General features: G+C 39.2%; 2 protein-coding genes across 2 annotated transcripts in view; one reads left to right on the top strand and one right to left on the bottom strand.

Annotated features, from left to right (window-relative positions):
* Window positions 1-6,786, top strand: part of eif2ak3 (eukaryotic translation initiation factor 2-alpha kinase 3) — a 64,944-nt gene extending 58,158 nt beyond the window's left edge. The window contains exons 14-17 of the mRNA XM_041218701.1: window positions 1,789-1,965; window positions 2,186-2,287; window positions 2,558-2,620; window positions 4,838-6,786. Coding sequence (XP_041074635.1) covers window positions 1,789-1,965; window positions 2,186-2,287; window positions 2,558-2,620; window positions 4,838-5,014 — 519 coding nt within the window. The 3' untranslated portion in view covers window positions 5,015-6,786. The remainder of the gene's footprint in view (window positions 1-1,788; window positions 1,966-2,185; window positions 2,288-2,557; window positions 2,621-4,837) is intronic.
* Window positions 6,787-8,408: 1,622 nt separating this feature from the next.
* On the bottom strand, window positions 8,409-19,315 carry LOC121326382 (octopamine receptor-like). The gene is made up of 3 exons (XM_041269642.1): window positions 19,044-19,315; window positions 11,237-11,413; window positions 8,409-9,856 (listed from the first exon to the last, which is right to left on the bottom strand). Exons 1-3 carry the CDS (start codon window positions 19,313-19,315, stop codon window positions 9,169-9,171), a joined length of 1,137 nt encoding a protein of 378 aa, XP_041125576.1. The 3' UTR covers window positions 8,409-9,168.
* Between the last annotated feature and the right edge of the window lie 4,780 nt (window positions 19,316-24,095).

Raw genomic sequence — 24,095 nt, 5'->3', positions numbered from 1 at the left:
TGAAAATGTAAATCTTGTCAATTTCAATGAAATGGTCACCCAAAGCAAGTGGATTTCAGTCTGAAGCCCAAGTCAGTTAAAAGTCTGAAATGTGTATAATACAATGTTAGAATACTGGCCTAAGTGTAAAAGTGTCTTTGTTTAGATGTTCTCTGAGTTAACTAGCTTGTTACCTAATTAACCTGTTATTGTTAGCAGGTGAGGGTCCATGATTACTATAAATATAGGTAGCATAGGCACAAGTTTGTCATTCCTGAATGTAAGGGAGCAGAAAATGGCAAAATACGCTCAGTTAAGCAAAGAAAAAAGACAGTCTGTAATTACTTTAAGAAATGAAAAAGAACTTTGCAAGTGTCTGTAACTGCTGTGGCCAAGACCATCAAAGGATTTGAAGAAACTGGCACTCATGAGGACCGAACAAGGTCAGGCAGGCCAAGGGTGACCTCAGAATCAGAGAACAAGTTCATTCGAGTCACAAGTCTGCAAACCTGCGATGAACTACCCCTGAAGTACAAGCTCAGCTCAAGTGCTACTAGACGTACAGATGTTTCAGCATCAACTGTTCAGAGGAGATTGTGTGACGCCAGCCTAACTGGAAGAATTGCTGCAAAGAAACCGTTAAGAGTGCAGAATAAGAGGAAGAGACTTGCCTGGGCCAAAAAACACAGAAACTGGATGTTTGAGGAGTGGAAGTCAGTCTTATGGACCGATGAGTCAAAATCTGAAATACTTGGGTCCAACCGTCTAGTATTTGTAAGACGTAGAGAGGGTGAGCGCATGAGTTCTGCATGTGTGGTTCCCACTGTCAAGCACAGAGGATGCAGTGGCATGGTCTGGGGTTGCTTTGCTGGTGACAGAGCTGGTGATCTTTACAAGTCCAAGGCACTCAACCAGTATGGCTATTGTAGTGTACTTCAGAGGCATGCCATTCCATCAGGATTACGGCTAGTTGGGCAGTCCTTCATTCTTCAGCAAGATAATGACCAGAAAAACACCTCAAAGTTGTGCAAGAACTATCTGGCGAAGAAGAAAAGTGAAGGACAACTCAATCTAATGGCCTGGCCTGCCCAGTCTCCAGACCTCAAACCCTTAGAACTTGTATGGGATGAACTAGACAGAAGAGTCAAAGCAAAGCTGCCAACAAGTGCCCTACATCCCTGGGAATTGCTGCAGAAAAGCTGGGAAGACATGTCGGGTGATTTTCCTGCTGAAACTTTAACTCGTTAACCGAATGCCTCGTGTTTGTGAGGCTGTTATTAAGGCAAAGGGTGGCTATTTTGAGGAATCCAAGATTTAGAGACAATTTTCAATTTTGTTGAACATTGCTTTGATACTCCTTATGTTCTGTATATTTTAACATATATGTTTTCATGTTCAAGTATTTACAGAAACGTATATGACGTAAAACATTGTCAATTATTAAAAAACCTAGTTTCCAGCAAGTGCACTCAAACTTTTGACTGGTACTCTGTGTGTGTCTATCTATCTATATCTATATCTATATATCTATATATATATATATAAACGATTCTCTGTTGCTGCAGTTTCTTTAACTGGATTCATTCCCAGTTTTGCACCAGTCTGTGCTTTTTGTGTTTTTAAAAGCACAATATTCTGATCACTTTTTTTTCTGTTTCTCTGCTTTTAAAGTGTTTCTGGACTCGATTGCTGGACTATCATGCATGAATTGGTGTCATCTTTGTGTTTTTTTTATAAAGTTAACTATTGCAAGAACGTTCTCTCTATTTTTTTAAATAAGCCTTCATTATTGCTCTTTATTCTCTGCAGCCCTCGAATATCTTCTTCACGATGGATGATGTTGTGAAGGTGGGAGACTTTGGGCTGGTGACTGCAATGGAGCAGGAGGATGAAGAGGAGGAGGAGGCTGCAGTGCTGACACCCATGCCATCCTATGCCAGACACACTGGACAAGTGGGCACTAAGCTGTACATGAGCCCAGAGCAGGTGGGCAGGTGTAACTCTTCTGTATGACTGTGCATGGAGGCATGTCTTTGGATTGCTAAAACCAGCCTTTAAAATAAGGACAAAGGTGGCCCTGCACTCTACATAAAGTACAAAATTACAGGCAGGAAAATACCTTGTTCAACAATTCAATAGCTTTTTATTCTTGCTGACGTGTTTAATTTCACTTCATTAAATAAATAAACTCTATCTCTTTTTCTAGCTTTCTGGAAACTCCTACTCGCATAAAGTGGATATCTACTCTTTGGGCCTGATCCTGTTTGAATTGCTCTGCCCTTTCAGGACCCAGATGGAAAGAGTTCGGGTAAGAGCTGATGGAACGGTGTGGGAAGTATTTCATTAGATACAGTACCTTTTGTGTGCCACTAGGGGGAGCTGCATGCAAGATAATGGCTCACCACTATGCTGCTGTTCCCATATCAAGTTAACTTGGAAGCTTGCGCATATATATATATATATAAAACCTGGTGGGAGAAATAAATACAGTATGGGGCAGTAGGTAAACACCTTCTGTAAGTCTTGTTCCTAATTTGTTGTTTTTTTTTTTTTTTAATTATTTGTTTTATTTTGTTAGACCTTAACAGAAGTGAGGAACCTGAAATTTCCTCCGGTGTTTGTCCAGGAAAACTTGCAAGAGGTGAGTCCCTGACAGGTTCAGGTCAGCATGCAGAAACATTTAGCTTTTGTCCCCTACTGGGTATGCATATCCTGGGAAACTTGGGTATAGTGAAGCACCTGTGTTTGTTACAGTTGGTGCCGCTTTATTGAGATCCTTCGGGAGAAGGAAAAATATCCCGAATAAGAGGCCGTTGAGACAACCTTAGTCGCACTTTTTTGCTTCTTAATGAAAATAAAGAACAAGATCACATTATGATTTTTTTTATTATTATTATCCTAACCAAAATTAATTGCACCTGCAATGCTGACACACCAACTTTCTTTGAAACAGCAGCCTGAGTTCAACTTGGTTTACACAATTCACAGTGTAAACGCGTACTCACTGCACTGTGCTACGTGACTCTATTTGCTCTGAAAAGCGATCTCCTTTCATCATTTGAAAATACTGTGTCCCAATTAAACAACATAAATAGCATTGAAAAGAACAGTCTCCCAGAAAGCCTTTTTACATCCAACTTTAAGCTTGGTAAAACTTATGTGATTAAGACTATCCGACAAACAGTTTAAGTTGACCTTTTTAAGAAGTTTTTACTCATATGACAAGCTCAGTTGCTAGGGGTGGTTTTATGTTTTACTCGCTGCAGCATTTTATTCAACACTTGCATGGAAAACAAACAAGCATATTTCTGGTCCAAGCGCCCTTCTTCGCCATTCCAGTGATGCCAAATTGTTTAATGAGCATGCTCTGATGATAAAAACAAGTTGGCAGATGTGGAGCAAAGAAGAAACACGATTATTTTTACAATTACTGAACAAATATGTACTGGATTTGTAAGTTTAAAGGATGTTTTAAGTTTAAAGTTTCTACCCATTCATATCAATTAAAAAAAAAAACTATACATATATAAAAAAATGCTATTGTGTTTAAGAAAATACTGGCAAAAAACAAGCTACGAACACGAGGAAGAAATGTTTTAGCATCATTTGACACTCACTGCAGGTTCAGTTTTGCCATATATGGGATGTACATTTTAATTGTTTGCTTGAACTGCATATATAATAACGATCGAACTTCATAGATTTTGTTTTTTTAAAAGAGCGTAACTTGGTAGAATGTGTACTCGCTAGATCAGCGAGCGAGTAAAACAAATGTATGGAAAATCATCTAGCAAGTATATTTCTTGCGAATAACCTGAAACCATAGCTACACATGCAAATTAGGCTATGACATCACAAAACGTCACAGGGAATTCTCTTTAACTCGCTAGAATTTGCAGTTGATGGAAAACTTTTTTAGCCTTTATGTTGCTACTTTTTTTGTATTAATTGTACCAAGTGACTTACAAACTCTCAATAAATGGATGGAAAACACTCTAGAGTTGTATCCCATTTTAAGCAGCAATCCCAAATTAGGCGGTGGCCTCCTGTACAATTATTCATTGCTTATACAATGGTGGTGAATCTGGGTTAAGACACCTTTTTTTTGAGGTAAGTATTATCATAGAGGACCCTGTCCTTCTGTCACTACTAAAATAACATTTTTACATGTAATGTCTCCAGTTGGTTTTTTGAAACCATGCCACGGGATGCATGTTCCTAACGCAATGCTTTTAGTAATATATACTTACTCAAGCTACAGTTATTGTGTGTGTGTCTGATAAGAGAGATATATATATATATATATATATATATATATATATATAGATATATATATCTATATATATATATAGATATCCTTTGATAATATCCAAGGTTGAGAGTTTAAATAAATAAAAATACAGAATAACCCTAACCCTTTCAAACATAAGAAATAAAGTAAATGAACCAGTAGTTTACAAAAAATGAACATAACACGATTGACCTACAATTTGTAGTTTTATAAGAAATGTAATTAGAAAATGTATAATATAGAATATAGGAAATAAATGCATAAATACTCAATACCATGATGTCCAAAGGTTTAAATAGAAAGGAGTAGTAGATAGTTACATTGTTAATGATGTAGTAAATGGCACCACATGCACATTAATAGATTTAAATAGAGATAAGCAAGTGTAGTTTCCATGGCATCAAAAGCATATAGTACCTCCACTGTTTGTTTTCAAACATACTGTCCCTTGACAAAGGTATGTTAAACATATTGAAACATTGGGAAGTTGCCTCTTTTTGAGCAAAAACCTATGTATAATTTTAAACAAGGTTTATATGTCTTCCTCCACTCTCTGTTTCCTTCCAGCATGAGATGGTGCAGAGCATGTTGTCCCTGTGCCCAAGTGAGCGCCCCGAGGCGGTGAAGATCACAGAGACGCCCCTCTTTGAGAATCTTGAGGTCCCCAGCAGGCTGGTCCTGAGGCAGCGCTCGCGCACATATAGCGCCTCGGGGAGCAGACACTGCAGGCAGCCCAGCACCTGAGAGGAGGGGACAAGGTTCACACAAAACCAGTGGCCTGTGACTGTCTCTCTTGGTTTTACACTGCTGATACTGCCCTTCTCTAGAGGACACTAGCTCCACGCAGCTTCCTTTTCAGTGGCATCTCAATACTGGGTCTCTCCTGGGTTATGGGAGAAACAGGACCAAGTGGAAGCAATTTGAGTAACTGGATCAAATTGTATTTTTGTACCCAACTGGAGTTGAATCCTCAGTCCTAACCCAAGTGGCCTAACCATGTTACCATTGTTTTTTGGTGGCTGCTTGATACAGAATCTGATTTTCCCCCCTCCTGCAGCCAAAGAGCCCTTATGTCTCCTGTTAAATAAATTTAAATAAAAACACACTATACAATATTATATTGGTAAAATGTACAAATACTTTGCTTCTGTAAATCAGCTTCTTGGGCAAACATATATAATGACTGTGACCTGAGTTGACACATCAGCCTTGAAATTACAAACAGGTGAGCTACTTTTTATAGGGAGAATGCCAGGACTCACTGTCTTTGAAAAATGTAATTAGAAACTTTTCTTAATTTCTATAAATTATAGTATGAATAAAATGTAAAGCATTCAGTCTTTGTTTCACTGATGTGCTGTCCGCCTGCAACCTAAAAAACATATTTTTGGACTGATGGTGAGTGCATGGTGGTTGATGTGGTCTATCACTGCCATACTGTACCTTCCCTTTAACAGGTGACAGAACTGTACATATTTGAGTTGTTTTTCTGATTTCTCTGGCATTGGGTCCGTTGATCAGATCTTTGGTTCAGCTGGCAAACTGTCGTGTTTTTGCTGGCAAATTTCAGAAGCCATGTTGGATTTTTTATTTTTTTTATCACCCCCCATCTATAGTTTTATAGATGGTGAAACTACTAGAATAGCTAGCCAAAACTCTTTTTTGTGCAAGATGCACTTTATAGGACTCTCCTCCACCAAAAATGTGATTTGGAAAGCATACACTGATTTTATTGGTGTCCAAACTGATAGCAATGCAAATAACATTGGAGGCTTTGTAGAAATCTGTCATTTATTTCTGCAGAAAATGCTGTTAATTTTATAAGCCTTCAATATAAAAACCAGACCTGTTGTCAGTGAATATGTACAACTATGATAAACTAGACTAGCGCTTCACCTAAAGCCTTCAGAGAAATGTGTGATGAGGGCATTCGCCAGTTATTAAAACGATTAAGAAAATAAACCTGTTGGACAAAGTGTAAAAAAAAAAAAAAAAAAAAAAGTGTGAAAACAGAAAACCTATAGAATTTAAAACCAACACTGCAAAAAACAAAACAAGACTGAAATAAAACAAAATTGTGTGTACTGTATACAAATGTAATTTTTGAACTGTGGACTTTGTTATCCATGAATTGCATACCTTGGCCAGTAGAGGGAACTGTTGTCACATATCATTGCCTTGGCTTGAAGGAGGACTGACTGTTGCAATTTCATTTTTTGTTATTTTACTTCTGGGTCTGTTTTTTTTTTCATGCTTGTAAATTATGATTGGCTACTTTTTAAATTATTTTTATGAAATGGAAAGTTTTAAAAATACTGTACTATTTTAATACAGTTTTTTGTTGTAATTGGAGATCAACAGGTGAATGATACTAGATCATAATGAACAAGTTTAAGAAAGTTATCATTATGGCCCTTCAAGAAGTTAAAAGGATTTGGTCCTATTTTTTTATATAGAGCTGCATGACATGTTCAAGAAGGCCTAGGAAGATGGATGCCCTGCCTATAGCACCTATGCCTCCTGTTCATTTTTTTATATATAAAAAAAAAAAAAAAAAAATAAAAAAAAAAAATATAATATATATATATATATATATACCTATGATATATATATATATATCATATCGAACATCTAAAATAACAAGATTTTATTGTACTTGTATTTTTAAGCAAAGTATTTAAATGTGTATAGTATTTTGCTCCCTGGATCTGTAAGTATTCAAGGGTATGGTTCATTCCCAGATAACTGAATTGAGATACAGCTTAAATTGCTGAAAGAATTTGGTGGTGTTCGTGGACAGTTTTTGTTCCAACCACGTGATGAGACAATATCCATCCGTTACAAAGAATACCAAACAAAGCGTCTGTTCTGCATCCATGTAAATTTTAGTTTTTAAGCACAATCTATGGTTTCTGCCTTTTTGTTGGTATGTAAATATACTGTATATGTTTGCTTTTATTTATGTTGATGCATAATCAATCCATTTGGGTTGTGGTATGAAATAATGCACTTACTGCAATAATTGACAAGTGCATTGAAATATTGTGACTTCTAAGTGAAGTCTAAATAATTTAATAAAACTATTCTATGACATTTTTAAAATTCTGGCTGCTTGTTTTTTATTGGATTTAAAGTTCAGTAAATTATTTGAATGAAGATAATTTTCTCTTGGATAGCATTGTAACATACTGTTGACAAGCGTTACATACAAATATTCATCTATAATGCATTACATTAACCTGGAAACTATCCATGATCCTTCAGACCTTTTATTTAAATTGATGACGCAGATCATTTCTACTGTCTGGCTGATGTTGAGATACTAGTAGCAGGCGCACACGTTTCTGGGAGCAAACCTCTCTGTATTTGAATCCATTACTTCTCTGAAGACCTTGGTGGTGGTATCATTAAAAATTGGTTACCCCTCCCCCACAAGCAATTTAAGTAGCTTGTCATGTCAAAGCTGTGCCCTGTATGTCCCTGATTTCCCTGCATCCTATTGACAGTTCTATCAGGTGGTTCTATTTATTTTTCTCCCAACTGATTTTCATTAAGTCATTGGTTCAAGGAACTTCAACCATACAGCAGGTCTAGCATGATTACAGTTGTATTCCAGGAATTCTATAAACAATTTGTTGAATTACATGGTATATTTTGCTGAGTCTTTAAACATTTGTTTTATGCAGTAGTGTACATATCTACTTACTTCGAATAAATAGGCAATGTGTGTAATTCCTTATCGAACAGACAAGGTCAGCTACCAAGGCTTCTGAGAGATGAAATGCAAACTTCGTTTATTTGCTTTTCCGCAATTGAAAACCAAACTACGTAATACCCAAAGGTCCTTGGCTGCTTGCTAAAGAGCCCTTCTCTCACACAGCCTACACCCTCCTGGTTTAATGAGGGGGGGGGGGGTCTGGAAGTTTCTGTGTTCTTGTATGCCCTTGTCTTTTTCCATGTGTCTTCAGATCATTGTGTGACCTGAAGCCAAGAAACAAAAAGGAAGCCTGATAATCTCATGTAACTTGTGGCTTTCAGCTTTTACATTTGTCATTTCACTGTTTATTACATCGAATACAGAAAACCATCAATAAAGGAAGTAAATAATACAGCCAGCTACCGGAATTCAATACACTAGTTAAAATGTGTACGATAATTGCAGCTGTCTTTATTTCTTGCAGGTTAGATGAAGTGCCAGCTGTAGATTTTTTTTTTTTTTGCTAAACTAGTAACATATTGTTGTCGGTTTCAAAATAAAACTGTGTATTTCCTGTTAAAATAAGTGCAATTAAAACGTGTAAGTCCACTTGTACATCCAGGCTACATGAACATTTTAATAGAATCTATTTACATTTATACAGTCAGTGTTGAAACCAACAAAACATCTCCAACATTCTGAAACCTGCTGATCAGGTAAGAATCCTGTAACCCACCCCCATGGAAAAGGACCTGGGTGCTGCATGAAGAGTACAGTGCTAATGGTTTGATAAAGACCAAGTAACTGTTTAGATTCAGTTATTGCATCATTTTAAAAAATTGCTCTGACAGTACCATCCCCAAGCTTGCAGGAGTAGCTGGGGCTGTTAGAAAACATCCTCACATCCAGATTACTGTATATCCGCAATATATAAAAGCACTTCCTTCGGTTCCTGTCTCTTATTACCCTTTGTTGCTACCTCTCCAAGTCTCTTTTTTTTTATATAGAAGTAATGAATTACTATTCCTATTCAGGCTTTGAACATTGAAGTAATATATTTATTAACTAAGCATATGCATATAACTGCTTTTAGGTGAATGAAACTCCAAAAGGTTCCCCACGTGCTCTTAGCTCACTCATTGTGCTGCTTAGCACAACAGATGTGTAGCCTCTGAGAGCAGTGGTGAGTGTGTCTGTCAGTTCATTGCTTGGACTTGCTCTTCAGAGCCCCCCTGCTGGAGAGGGTGGTGGCCTTCACACTGTACTCTGGGTCCTGAGCTGTGCGGGAGAAGGTCACGATGGAGACCATGTCCTCCCCGATGTCTACCTGGGACCGCCAGCGCTGGCAGATCAGCAGCTTCTTGAGCGCCCTCTGGAAGTCCCGGTTCAGGAAGGCATACAGCATGGGGTTGATGGTGGAGTTGCAGTAACCCAGCCAAGTAATGATTTTAAAGATGCAGGTGATAATGGGGCTGTCACTGCCGGAGCCCTTGGCAGCAATCCACACGTTGAGCACGAAGTAGGGCAGCCAGCACATGATGAAGACGGAGATGATTATGCTCATGGTGCGCGTGGCCTTGTTCTCCAGCTGTAGATTGTTGGGGCGTTTGCTGTCGGGGTGGTAGTGCAGGTCCAGGGTCTGGGCCATGATGCGTGTAGCCTTCAGACGGGATGCGCGGTAAATGAAGAAGTACATGGTGCACATGATCAGGAACGGGATGTAGAAAGCCAAGGCGGACGCCACGATGGCGAACATCCAGTTGGTGACAAAAATGCAGTCGGTACCCGAGTCAAAGTCTACTCCCGGGATTTCGTTCCAGCCTTGCATGACCGGCAAGAATGAGATTAATGAAGAATAGACCCAGATCGTGACTGTCATGATGATGCATCTGGAGGAGAAACAGAAAGGAATGCATTGTGAATACAATTTGTGATGTGTGTTAAGCATTCCTGACTGGGGAAAACAGACAAAGAATTCTAACAAACTTTGGATCATAGCAATTTAAGAACTGTAACTATTTCATCACTAATGCATGCTTTGCTTACAGAGGGTTCAAAGATAGCGCATGATTTACAGTGAGAATTAGTAATCCAGAAATCAGTGAATTATGACTGTGGTTTTAGAAGTGTGACCGGTACCTTTTTTGCAATGGCCAGTGTACGATAGTATGTATTTCTGGCTAACTGGAATAGCCCAGGTTTGTTTATGAGATGATTTGGTAAAGATGGAGTTTTACTCTAGGTTTCTTTATTAGTTGTATTTACAATACAAAAATAGCTCTTGAATAACTACATTTAAACATAATGCTGTTTAAACCTATACAGTATCAACTGTCTGCATAGTTTATTATGCTGGTAAGAGAATTCAGAGCTCAAATCCCTAGAAATCTGGGGACTGCTCCCTTATAAAAGTTCACCAGAGTATATTTGCACAATAATTAGTTCAGTTTTTACCTGCTTTTCCCATGGTTGTATTATTAATTTACCATTATTTTCTTGTTTTTTTTAACATGTTTTACCATACCTCTTTACAATGACTGCTTTTACTATGGGAAACCTTTATAAGGGCTAAACCTCATCAAGGAAGTAGGGAGTATGCTGTGTTCCATGTATTTCACAGGGTTTAGTGCATTTATGAATTTGTTCTATTGAGCTTTGAGAATCTGGTGCCGTATATAATATTTCCTAAGTAGCTTGGTTGCATTCTGATTGACTTTCCATCCCTTCGCTACTTGAAGGGAAACTATTTAAATGATTGCATCAGAAGCAATCACTTCTGCTTTTTAACAGGAGATCTTTAAATATGGAACCTGCTGTATGATAGAGCCGTTGGCAACAACTGTGCTGCTGTCACCATATATGGTTGTTTACAACCATCCATAAACATAGCACTCCATGTTATATTTATATAATAAGTAAAATGTATGGAAAAGAAAGATTTAATTTTTTTTTTTTTTATTAGTAACGTGCAGTAATTTGGAACTGCAATGTCCCAGTCGTTCAGGTGTTGCATTTTAATAAATGCAAGGTAGATCATGTAGTTATTTATGCTGTAGCACTGAATATGAAAGTTGCTCAACAATTTCATTTTCATCACTTACTGTTAGGCTGTATGCTACTTTATAAGGGATCACATATATTTATTTATCACAGTCCACTTGGTTGCTGACAGCTGCCTTACTATAATTAAAATACTGGTGCATGTTTGCATCCCTGGGAACTGAAGTCACCCTGTCCCAGTCAATAGGGTGCCCAGCTGGGAGACAGACCTGCGTCGTGACATCCTCCTGGGGTAGTGGTGGGGTGTGACGACAGAGCAATATCGATCCAGGCTGATGAAGCACAGTGTAACGATGGATGCCGTGCAGAACAGCACGTCAAACGAGATCCACATCTTGCAGAACTGCTTCCCGAACAGCCACATCCCCGTCACCTCGTAAATAATACTGGGGGGTGGGACATCATGAGAAGAGGTTAGCTGTGTTCACAGAACTTGAACTCACAAGTCTATGAAACGTTGACTGTGGAGCTGCAGAAAGTTATGGTGAAGGTGTCCAAATGAACAGTAGTTTCATTTTGAAACTCTTTAAGGACAGTATAATTCACACTAAATATTTTTGTTTTCCTCACAGGTCAAGGCTAACTACTGAATTAAACATAGAAATCAGTGACTAAAAAACCTCACCTTCTGTAAATATTAAACCACACCTTCTGTAAATATATCCCTCCTTCCCATACCCACCCTTACACCTTTGGTATTTTTTGTATATATTATTTTGTATTGCATATTTTGAATTGTGTACATGTATTGTGTGTATTGTTTTGTTTTATTAAAGTGCGTTTTTTTAAATATTTTTGTTATTGAGAAATGTATAGAGACATTAGTATTACTGTTTGGTATGCAATGAATGCTATATGATATCTACATTATATTCATGATATCTTTATATTTGATTAATCAGACCTGGTGTAAAACATAATAATTAAAACAAATCAGATAACGTTAAGAGCAAGTTCTCACACAGAGTTTCACATAATAATCTACAAGTAAAAAGTATAACCCGTGATGTGACGTTTTATCTTTCCTGAAATACAATGACTGATGAGGACTTTTACTGTAGAAATGAGGATGAGAGATTTGCACAGGGTACTACATTAAATTGGAGAGCTATCTGAATTTAGTATAGTACAGTATGTCAACTGGGATTACAGATGTTCATATAAATAATATAACTGCACTTTAGGACAGTATGTACAGGAAGCCAATCGTTTTGTGGATTTCTCAAATTATATGTACACCTTAAAACACCATCTTCCACTAAAAACGTGTATGTTTTCTATATTAACAGGTTTAGATATCCCACGTAGACTTAATTACAACGTCAAAAACATTATTCTCTACATGAAGAAAAGTGTTTGTACCCACTTTCCCACTCAATTTATTGAAAAAGTTCAAAGTCACTGAGCAATTTCCTATGAAAATAGTATAACTGTTAAAGTGAGCTTACATAAACACTTATTTGCTTACCCCACAGTATGACATGTACAAACGGCTTTTTTTTTTTTTTAAAGGAAATGCACATTTGGCAAGTAGTGATTTTAACTATGCATAGACATAAATTATACCGACAAAGTAATGGTTTTAAAATATTTATGTTAAAAAAACTAAAATACAGTGAGCAATTTCCTGAAGATAAAATGTATTTATAATACAAATGAAACGTAAATATACATTATGATAAATGTAATCTTTAAAAAAAAATACTGTCTGCAATACACTTTGATAAATAACATATTTAAACAAAAATTACTGTGTGCAATACAAAACTTGTTTTCGTTTCTCAAAAAGAAAAAAATACAAATGGCGTACAGAATACAGAACCTTGCCTTTAAGCTCTAAGATTCGTGCATGCATAGAAAGGCTCAAAAAGGCAAACGGCAACTTATTTCACGGCTAACTTATTTCCTGCGACACCGGCAATGAGTGAAGTTCATGAGGAGGACCAGGGATTGGGATGCTAAGCCCAACAGCAACTGCATTTGCAGAAGCCACTTTTCCAAAGACAGCTTTATTAATGTAATGATGTTCCAGATGGGTACTGTTAAGTTAAATAAGGATACAGTACCCTCCATTTATCCAGATGGTACCTGCAGGACAGCAGCATCTTCTAGTAAAAAATGTAAAATCACCAGGAATCGAGCGGCTGCCAGGAAAAGAGCGGTGCAGAGGGTAAGGTCATGATCCTATCATTTCATTATAATTCTCTCTTACAATATGATGAAACTATTTATAAAGTGATGCAATTATACAGCCAACAACCTCCCATGTACATTATTAATAAATAATGTGATAAAATGATCACTTTGTGCATACATGCTAACAGTCCCTATATGGTCGGAACAGTCCAGATTTCCTAGCAAATGTCCCACACCCCAATGCATAGGAAGAAAGTCCCGATATTTACACATAGAAAAAAAAAAAAAAAAAAAGATTCTGCACAGCAGTTAGTCAAAGCCACACGCTGTGCTATTCATTGGGCTGACACATCTGCTGATCACTAACTTACCGGTATACAAAGGTAAGAACGCTTCATTGTGTCTATGTTTACTGTCATGCTGCTCATGTGGTGTTGAGTTGTGGGGATATAGCTATTATCATATGATAGAGTGTTTTTTGCGTATGACTCCTCCCATGGGAATGATGCATATAACCCAACCCCCCCAAGGGACACGCGTCTCGCTGAACAGTTTCCAAATGTTGGCAAGTATACATTCCTGTGAAATCTCTCGAAATCTTCTGCTTCCGGATTATTTAGATCGTCAATCTTAACATAAACTTCAACTTGATTTATTTATTATTATTTTCCCCATCCGACTTGCGAAAATGTCTTAGGCTACTTTATGATGTTGATGTAGGCTATATCAGATTCTAATAGGCTACAAGTTAAGAATAAAGTATTATTTACTGTATATCTAAGAATTATTACACTGATTTGCTTGGAGAAAGTTGTGCAGTAAGTACAGGTATTACTGTACATGTTTTGCATGTTAAATTGTGGCTGATCTGTTTCTATGAAGATCCGACGCACTCTTTGTCTGTTGCTCGGCTTTTAAAAAGCCTACAGTGAAAAAACGAGAGACTGGATATTTTGTACGAAGTTCCTGAGATGGGAGAACACACCATTTTTTTTTGTTCTTTGTGTCTCGAAACTAAGACGGTAGGGTCTGTATTCTTTTTTGATTATTTATTTATGTTTAAAGGTTGTCAGCCGACTGAGTGAAGAACCTTAGCAGCAAGGCATAGCCTACATAGACGGTGAAGGTTATCAAGTTGTGTGTGACGCTGTGTAATTGACTGTACTATTATGTAAAGTCTGGTGTTACCTCCTTCACTATTGAACATCTTTATATATATATATAAACAAAATGTAACAATAACTAAAACGTTCAGAATACTTCAGGGTCTATGTCTTGTTTTTACTGTGAACCTGAACAATAAACGCTCAGTTTTTTTGCAACCTGCCTCCTTGTTCTTTTGTACACTTCCTATCAGTCACTGATGTTCTGCCTAGTTAAATACCTGTGCGGGAAATCATTAGAGGACCCTCACCTTTATTGAGGGTGGCGTAGCCGAAATATACAATTGATCATTTAACCTCTTGTTTGATTTATAACTAAATTCCAGTAACGCGCTACAGCAGGGATGCATAGATGCAACAATCAAGCGATATTCTTCAAAATAAATTCACCGTCTGAATAAGCATGCTTGGCACAAGCTGTTCACTAAAAGCAGGCGTGAAAATACTGCCAAGAAACAAATTCAAATTAAAAAACCTGTAATGTGCTACTCTCCCATCAACAGACTACAACAAACCACGAAAGAGAGAGAAGTAAATGCAAATGTAAACAAGGTTTTTTTTTTGTTGTTTTTACATTGTGAAGCCGAGCACAAGAACAACATTTATGACTTGTTTGATTTAAGATGCTAAAACATCCAAACCTGTAACATCGCTTTCACTTCTGTCCTCCATCTACTGTGTTTGTTTACAGCAGTGAATGTCCTGGTGTGACGTCACGCACGCGCGCTCTCCCGGGTTGAGGTCTCGAAGGTCTTTGAAAACGGTCTAACCATAAATTTGCCTTGTTTCCACTTTATAAGTAACGAATGTGAATGAAACTTTCAGGACACGTATAGAAAGTTTAGCTGCACTCAACAATGTTATTATGTCTTTATGTCATTGCACCCCACCTTTAGGTGAAATGTGGGGACTGGTATTTAATTATGGTCAGGGATAATAAGCTCAGTTCCCTTTCAATTTGAAGACGACCACCAACGACATTATGTGTGGGATATGCCTGCCCATTGGGTAGGTATCGCTGAGCTCTCTATACAAGAGCTGCCGAGAGGCCTCTTTCCTGGGATGATGCACTTGGTCCTGCCTACCGAGGGACTAAAACCGTCACCCTGAGGAAGCCATTTCTCTTTTTCCTTCTCAAGTCAGTACGGTAAGACCTCTCTGTGTTGAGCTGAGCGTGTTGATAGAAAGAGCTTCGGTCGAGTTGTATTTCCCTTGCATTCGTGCTGAAAGCTGTCTTGCTGCTTTCCTGGAATCAACGACTATCTACTTCGAGTCTCTCCTTCCTGTCTTAAAGCAGCCTCCTCGCTTGCGCTGCAGGCTGCTCTGCTTTTTACTGTCTGTCGTGTGTGAGTGACTTCCTGTGCAGTAACCCCATGATTGAGTGTCTATTTCTTTCTTAAGAGAATACAGTTCCTCCACAGGGCTAGGCCTTGCCGCATCCCTGCTGTTGAGTGATTCCCCCAGCCGCTGTCTGGCAGCTGGAGTGGGCCTGTTGTTGGCTGCCTCTGCGTGTCCCCCGTCTCTTGTCAGACCGCTCGGCCCTGTTCAGGGTCATAATGTGGATAGCTGCAGAGTGGTTGTTACTCAGCCATCCATCCGTGTGTTCTTCCACCAGGCTCTGTTGCTTCATCTCGGCCCCGGAACTGACCCCGCCTGCACCAGTGGTCGCCCTGGATGTTACAGAACCGGATGTCGGCATTGCTGAGCAGGACCATGATGCGATTTCGATCGCGGCCTCAAGGGAAGGTAGCTCCTTCCTTGAAAAGCAGCCCCTACCTCCTCTTCCATTCCTTTGGACCAGCGGTTGAGGAATTGCTACAGCCTTCTTACCGAGAACAAAAGGTGTCTCGGCAGGTAGCCTCAATGGTCCCCTCCTGTACTCTGGTATGGGAGAGAACGAGACGCTGGCGCCGCCGTACTCGCATGGCTGTCCGGCCAGGCGATTGGTTTATCACAGTGGACCGAAAGGACACGTATTCCAAGTCTCTCTTCATCCAGCGCACAGGAAGTACCTCTGCTTTGCCTTTCAGGGGAGCGTCTTTGAGTTTTCTGTGCTGCTATTCGGCCTCTCCTTAGCTCCCTGCATGTTTTCAAAGTGCATGGATATCATCTTGGCTCCCTTGCACCTGCAAGGGATCAGGGTGATGAACTACCTGGACGACTGGTTGATTTGTCCCAGTCACAGGAAGCAACAGTGGCCCACACAGTGATCGTGACGAGCCAGGCAGAGGAGTTTGCGGACCCTGGTCGGATCGCTGGACATCCCTGCACATAAATGCATGGTAGCTGAGAGCAGCCCATGAGTGGCACAAAGCATTTTGTACACTTTCCTGCCAATACCGCTGCTCCATACCTTCTTCGAGAAGGTCAGGAGAGACAAGGCGACAGTTCTCTTGGTGGCCTCTAGATGGCCGAGGAGATTTTGGCTTTCAAACCTCTGCTAGCTGCTGCAAGGCCAGTCAGGTGCAAGGCACCCTCTGTCACCCAGGACTGGGCAAACTCCAACTTTGGGTCTGGCCCCTGAACTGGACCGTCTGTCCACCTTAGGGCTCTCAGACGCAGTTGTCAGTACACTGCAAAATGCTAGGGCCTCCTCCACAGGGGCGTTTCAAAATCAGTGCTTGGCTAGAGGTCATGACCTCAATTATTGTCCTATAGCAACTATTTTGCAGTTTCTGCAAGATCTCTTTGAGGCGGGTCGATCCACCTCTACGCTGAAAATGTACCTAGCAGCCATATCTGCATGCCATGTCCCCACTGACTCAGTGTCCCGGGTGCTTATATACTAGCAACCTGTTTTTTGAAGGGTACTCGGTGGTTATGTCTCCCCGAATGGAGCCTTGATGTTGTACTGGAGGCTCTGACGAAGGCCCTGTTTGAGCCCATACACTCCATAGAGTTGAAACATCTGTCTATGAAGACAGTCTTCCTCTTGGCTATCACCTCCACAAAGCAAGTCAGTGAGCAGCAGGTGAGCTCTTGTATGTGTATTTGGGACGATGGCAGCAGGGTGTCACTGCGTACAAACCCTGCTTTCCTCCCCAAGGTGATTATAGCCTTCCACATGAATCAGTCTGTGGAATTGGAGTCTTCCATTCCACCTCTGTTTGCTTCGGAGGATAGGCGATTGAATTTCCTCTGCCTGATGCGGGCATTGAGGTGTTACGTGGATAAAACATACTGACCAGCTCTTTGTTTGTCAGGGAATACGGACCCTAGGACAGCCCCCCTCAAAGCAGCGTCTGTCACACTGGATTGTTGACACAGTCTCGACTGCGTATGATGGTGACTGCTTGCTCCCACCTGGGAGGGTAGCCGCACACTCCACTAGAGGGTTGGCTACATCTTGGGCCTCGCTGTCCAATATTTGTACTGCGGCTAGCTGGGCTACGCCACATACTTTCTCCAGGTTCTACCGCCATAATGCAGTAGATCCGGCCCTACTTTCATTAGGCACGAGGGTCTTTGTGGGTGTTAGTTCACACCGCTAACCTTTGAAAATCGACAGGTTAGGCAGGTATGGGTCACAGCCAGACAATGTGCTTGACCTTGCAAGCGTGAGCTCCCTCACTGCCTATATGAGAAATGCTTTTGTGTTAATAATGTACTGACAGTACGCATTTGCGTCTTAAAAACTATATGGAAGTCTGCATTCTTTTGTTATTAGTGTGCATGCATACCTGCGTACTAGTTATGTGAACCCCTGTCTATTGCGATGTCCCGCTGAGACCAAGCCCTTGTATTTCAAACTAACCGATCCTAGAAGTATGTAATTGGGGGCAGAACAAAATTACTCATAAAACATGCCCTACATTTCAAACAGATCAATCAGAGTGGCATGTGAGAGATGGCTGCTGTTCACTGCAAGTTGAGTTTTGCTTCATGATTGGCTGCAGTCCCAGGCCCGTCTGAACAGGTCCCACTTTAAAAAGAAAAAACGCACACATTGTGCATCTTTTCCTGTTTACCTTTCTGGTTTCCTGTTTGAGGAAGAATCCATCTTGAACTGCTTGGACCCTGCGTGTAAACTTGTTTGAAAAATGTTTTAGTCAAACCTGGAGAAAAATAACTTCTGGATGGCAATAAGCCAATAAAATCCCTGACACCTACTGCTGACACAAAGTAAAGGTAGAACAAATAATTCTCACCCATGATTCATTCATGGTGTTTTGTTTCTGTTTTTCATCACATCCCTTAACATATTTTTGAAAAGTCTACACTCAGTAAGGTTCATAGCTACATGTTTTCTAATAAAGACCATTGCAAGCTGCTTCTGTTTAGTTGCCCACAAGGGCTTTTTGCGTCACCAATGTGAGACTAAAGGTAAGAGAATGAGACTAATTCCATTATTTGTTAAATGCTGATGCTAACAAGATGTTGTAGGGAACTAACCAAAAAGCATCATATAATGGTCTCTAGTAGAGAAGATATTGCTATGAACCAGGCTGGGCTCAAACTGTAAAAATACGTTTCAACAATACAAATAAAAATGCAAACAAAACAAGAACTGTAAACCAAATAATATGAATTATATAACATGATTAGGTAACCCATTCCCCACCCTCTATGTCTAAAGAAGCATCTCCTACACTCTGTCCTTTATCTATTTCCACTTCATAATAAATTGTGTCCTCTGGTCCTTGTTTCTGTGCTGCGCTTAAAGAACTGGTCTGGGTTAACTCCTTTAAGAGTGAAGTGTCCCCGACGCTCTGCTCACCTGAAGGGCATGACAAGACAGGCCACAAGCAGGTCGGCCATGGCCAGGGACATGATGAACATGTAGGTGACGGTGCGGAGCCGCCTCTCTACCAGCGGACAGATGAACACCACGGTGTTGCCCAGGAAGGTGACCAGGTCGATGAGGGTCAGCAGCACGCCCACTGCCACCTGCGGAGGGGATACCTGCAGAGCACCTCTGCTGCTGTTCCCCCCCCACACTGCCACGGAGAGAGTCCCCGACACACTGGACATGTTCCTCTCCCGGAACATCGTCAGCCAGAGTATATCTGCATAATATTACCACAATGAGGAGAATTAGAAACAATATATTGGTCACCACCTGACCTCTTATTTCAGCCACTCTGTGATATTGGAGTGTATATTTGGCACATAAACCACATTTTACCCTGTATTTAAATTAAGAGAACCCTCTGAGCAAAGTTTAGGTATATAAGTTCTAATCAGTCTAAAAGCCATAAAACACACATTTTCATCTTGAAACAAATAATGTGACTTTAATGACTGCCAAAAACGTTTATAATTCTCTACTTTTAACAAAGTAACTTTTCAGCTATCTTTGGTATCTTTTTTTTTTTTTTTTTTTATAAATACTTTTTGTTTTTGTTCTTTTGTTTTGACATTGCTAACTGGCACCCCATTCACAATGTCTGAAAGTAACAAAAGCATCAGTTTTCTTCAGGTGTTTCATGTTTTAACCAACCCCACCCTGCACATATTGAGATATAAGCGTGCCAAAAATCTAAACAATATCTTTGCAATTGTCATGCAGTTTATTTCAGATATATGCTTAGCGCAGAAAACCTTGGATGCTGGAACATTTACACATTTTCTGAGTGTAAAGATAACCATGTATTAATTCATAGTTCTGAGTGTGTACTTCTTACTTTGATTGAAAAAATGTAATGATTACTTTTGATCGAAATGTGAAATGTGAGATTAAAAGTCAACAATAGGTAACAATTGAGACCTCTCTCCCTCCAACATGTCATATTTTCTCAGTTACTTTATTAGGTCTTTATAGTCTTGTCTACCTATCTATTATTTATTAAGTCACCCATTGTACTTAAGAAGGGAGACGTACTGCATCTTTCAGTACAAAATAATTAAATTGCCATACCTTGTTGTTCCAGTTCAAGAGAATAAAAGATTTTAGAACTCTTGGGTGATGGTGGTCAAGCAGGATAGGCTATAGTATCTTTTTAAGAAAGTGCTTTAAAATAGGACCGAAAATCTTTCTCCAGTCTGTTATTGATATATATAATATATATATATATATATCATATATATATATATATATATATTATAGATACAGATATACGTCTTCTTGGGAGAACTTATAGAATTACCTGGGAAATATTGTGTGTTGTTATTTCAATTTGACAGGCCCATGCACCCAAGTGAGGACACTTCAAGATGATGTTCTGCAGCAGAAAGAAATAATTTTAGTCCAGTTTTCTGTTTCCTTGTGCCACTTTGTGATAACAACTTTGCCCCATCATCCCAACAGCTGCAGAATTAGTGCTGCATGTATTAGTGGAGCTCAAAGGATTATTATTATTATTATTATTATTATTATTATTATTATTATTATTATTATTATTATGTACTGTTTTGCTTTTGTTTAAAATCAAGTTATTTTATTGTTATTTTACTGCATGGATGGGATTAAAATTCCCAATCCAGCTAATCTCGTGAGAATGCGTGGTTGGCAGCTAATGATTTATTGACAAATTGGCTGTAAACCACAGATACGAGAAACCCTGTGCAGAATGTGATCGAGGGATAAACTAGGTAAGTGTTAGCCAGTTCATCCCTCAACCACAATTTAAAAACCATCAGCTTTTCCAGACCAGGTTGGAGTTGCTTGTAGGTGGAACTTAAAAGATCGAGAAAATAGAAATAACAATTGCTACTCGTGCTGGCTTTACACAGCGCGATACTTGTTTGCTTCAGTGTTTGTCTGTTTATTCTGGCCACTGTGCCATTTTTTTTTGTTTTGTGTGCAGTGTTTTGTTTTTGTTTAAACATTGTATTTATTATTTAATAAATACGCTCTCAGCACTCCAACCCACAGTACTTGTCTGTCTCGTCCTGGTCTGTGACGTCACCAGCAAGCCACCCTGTCCACGACACTAAAAGAAAGAATGGCAACAACGAGTGGAGACACAGCAGTTGTAGGTGCGAGAGGAGACAGAAAGCAGGAAAAAAGAAAATTGCATTTAATGAACAGTGATTTCAGTTCCATTTTTCTGTTGCTTTTTACTAAGGTGTTCTAGGGTTTAAGTTATATTTCTGGTTATCCATAGCTGTATCTCCACATGCAGCATAAAAAATACAATAATTTAATGACAATTATAGGTTACAGCTCAAGCTAAACAGTTTTACTTAACGAGAGTACAGCAGAGGCTGATGCTGAGACAAATGTATAGAGTTTACTGCAGAGTACCAGTGCCCTAGAGCGTTGGAACAGACAGGCATGGCAGGTGGGGTAAAGAGGCAACTGGTATTCAGCAGCAGTAGAACAGATCTTTGGAAAATTTTCCAGGGAGGATTGAAAAACATCTCAAAGCTATTGGAGAACTGGTGACCTTTAAATGAGCCCTTAGGAAAAAATAGATAAGACAGGATGCAATTCAAGATCTCTCTTCTTGTTAACAAGAAGTTATAACGAAAAGAGACAACTCAGTCACAGCAGGAGGAGTAAGACACTTAGTAATGAGGGTTTGTGACCAGTGAAACTCCGTTAATAATATCGGTGTTAAAAGCAATGGTCATTGAATTGTGAGTACTGGTATGAGTTCCTTCCAGATTTATCCATTTTGATAGCATTTCTTTATTTCTGTGTAATTGAAACTGATTGTCTCAATGAATGAGTTGCTTTATCCTAACCGGTTTTAAAAGGAGATGTATTTAACATAGAGTACTAGGCGGTGTCATGTTTTAAAATAAAAATACATTCTGCTATCTGATGTCAATATTATTAACTAATCAGCCACTAGGAGGAGGTTCATTACATTCTACCCCTGCTATTCAAAGCTCGTCCTCGTGTGTAAACACAAATGCACACCTACCTATGCTCAAGGAGACAGTTTTGACACTGACTCGCAACCAGAAATGTTCGCTGTCTCCAAGGATTTAGAACAACTTTGCAGAATCACATGTTTCTGAAGCCAGCATACATGCCATAGCTGCAGTACATTAATAGAATTACAGTCGTTAGACTACCTATTTCAACCACAGGGATAAGGATTATTTTCCATGGGGAGCAGTTGTAATGATTTGGCATCTCAGCCCATTGAATTGGATGGAAAGGCAAGGGCTGGATGCAAACTGCAAACCATGCGGTTCAAGCTATTCCACTAAGGAGCGAGCTCTGTAGTTGAGAGGCAATAACATGTCTTAAGTAAACATAGGGGATAATACAGTATGTAACTAATTTATACACTGCTGTGCAAAAGTCTTAGACATGTTGCATTTTTCTACTTTGATGCATTATGTGCATCAACAATTTACTCAAAGCCTCCACCAGTGTTTTCTACTATTATAACAACCTTGACTTGCACATAGAAGGAAAAACATTGAGTGAAATAGCTTGCATCACTCAATTATCAAGATGTAGTATCCAAAGCATAATCAGCAAGTACAGAGAAACATCATCTGTAATTGACAAACCCAGGACTGGAAGACCCAAAAAGCTGTCTATCAAGGATGAGCAATACTTGAAGACAATATCCTTAAGGAATAGAAAGAAGACAAGGGTTGAATTGACAACAGCACTGGCAGAAGGCACAGGTGTTGTTGTCCATCCATCAATGGTCCAAAGCACCTTTGACCATTGTTCCATAGTCCAATTTCTGTGTTGTCGTGCACATTTTTGCTTTTTAGCCTTGCTTCACTTTCTTAACAGAGGTATTCTTACTGCAACACATCCTTTAAGTATTGATTTAAATAGAGACCTTCTTACTGCTGATGATATACAACGACACCTGTGCCTTCTGCTAGTTCTGTTGTCAAGTCAATGGTTGTCTTCTTTCTATTCCTTAAAGGGTACACCAGCACTACATGAAAGATAAAACATAAACTATCCCACCTTGCTGTTCCAAATATATTTGGTCATTGTATAATAATCCCTATGCGCCCAAACATCTACATAATGCAACACAGCTATGTCCATAATCACTGTTCTCGAGCATCTCTTCTGAGCCAAATGTATTGTATTTGCATATGTTGTATTTTGATGTATTATTATAATTAATGTTGCATTCAATTATTTAAAAAAACAAACAAAAACAAAACAAGCAAAAAAAAAAACTGCTGTGCTGTGTAAGTTGTTGCATGGAAAAGAAAACCCAAGATGGAGTTGTTCACATTTCCAACTAATGAAGGGACCTACTCACTATTATAGCAGCAGTGTGCTGGACTGCACTGTGCTGAGAGGGATAATCAGCGCCTTTGAAATTTTCTTGCACCCTTCTCCTGCTCTGTGCCTCTCTACCACTTTATCCCTAACTTGTTTCGAAAGCGCCTTGGTCTTCATGGTTGCTTTGTTGGATCACTATGTGAGTTGCAGCTTGAAAACCTTTATATACCTGAGGGAAATTATCTACAATTTAAACCACTTTGAATACATACAGGCTGAAACCATTTCACTAATTTTGTGACCTTTCAAACAAATCATTTGCACCTGAGCTGATTTAGGGCTGCAGTAGCAAAGGGGTTAAATACTTATGCAACTGAGATTAATCTGTTTTTCTCTGTAAATCTGACTTATTTATATTCTATATGCATTTTTAACTTGATCAATGTGGAGTAGTTTATGTAGCTTCTGCATGTAAAGTCTAATTTGAAAGTGTCGTGGAGTACGCTCAGGTGCCATCAAAATGTGAAAACTTTGCAAGGGGGTAAATACTTCTGAAAAACACTGTGTGTCCCCAAAGTCTTAGAATGTTTGCAGAATGGACACATATCAAATATACCAGCAAATGAGATTCGGAAACTATGTATTTCCTTTCAGAATGAGTTCTTTGAG

Source organism: Polyodon spathula, chromosome 2, assembly GCF_017654505.1.
Source record: "Polyodon spathula isolate WHYD16114869_AA chromosome 2, ASM1765450v1, whole genome shotgun sequence".
NCBI classification, from domain to species: Eukaryota; Metazoa; Chordata; class Actinopteri; order Acipenseriformes; family Polyodontidae; genus Polyodon; species Polyodon spathula.
The sequence above is the reverse complement of the archived record's forward strand: the minus strand, read 5'-3'. Positions and strand labels throughout refer to the sequence as shown.

What these genes read in the sequence shown, in the direction of transcription:
- LOC121326382 (XM_041269642.1), bottom strand. Translation starts at nt 19,315, where the DNA reads ATGTTCCGGGAGAGGAACATGTCCAGTGTGTCGGGGACTCTCTCCGTG. An exon ending in TGTCTTGTCATGCCCTTCAG is followed by an intron (nt 11,414 to 19,043) that starts GTGAGCAGAGCG and finishes CCCACCCCCCAG; the next exon opens with TATTATTTACGAGGTGACGG. An exon ending in AGGAGGATGTCACGACGCAG is followed by an intron (nt 9,857 to 11,236) that starts GTCTGTCTCCCA and finishes TTTCTCCTCCAG; the next exon opens with ATGCATCATCATGACAGTCA.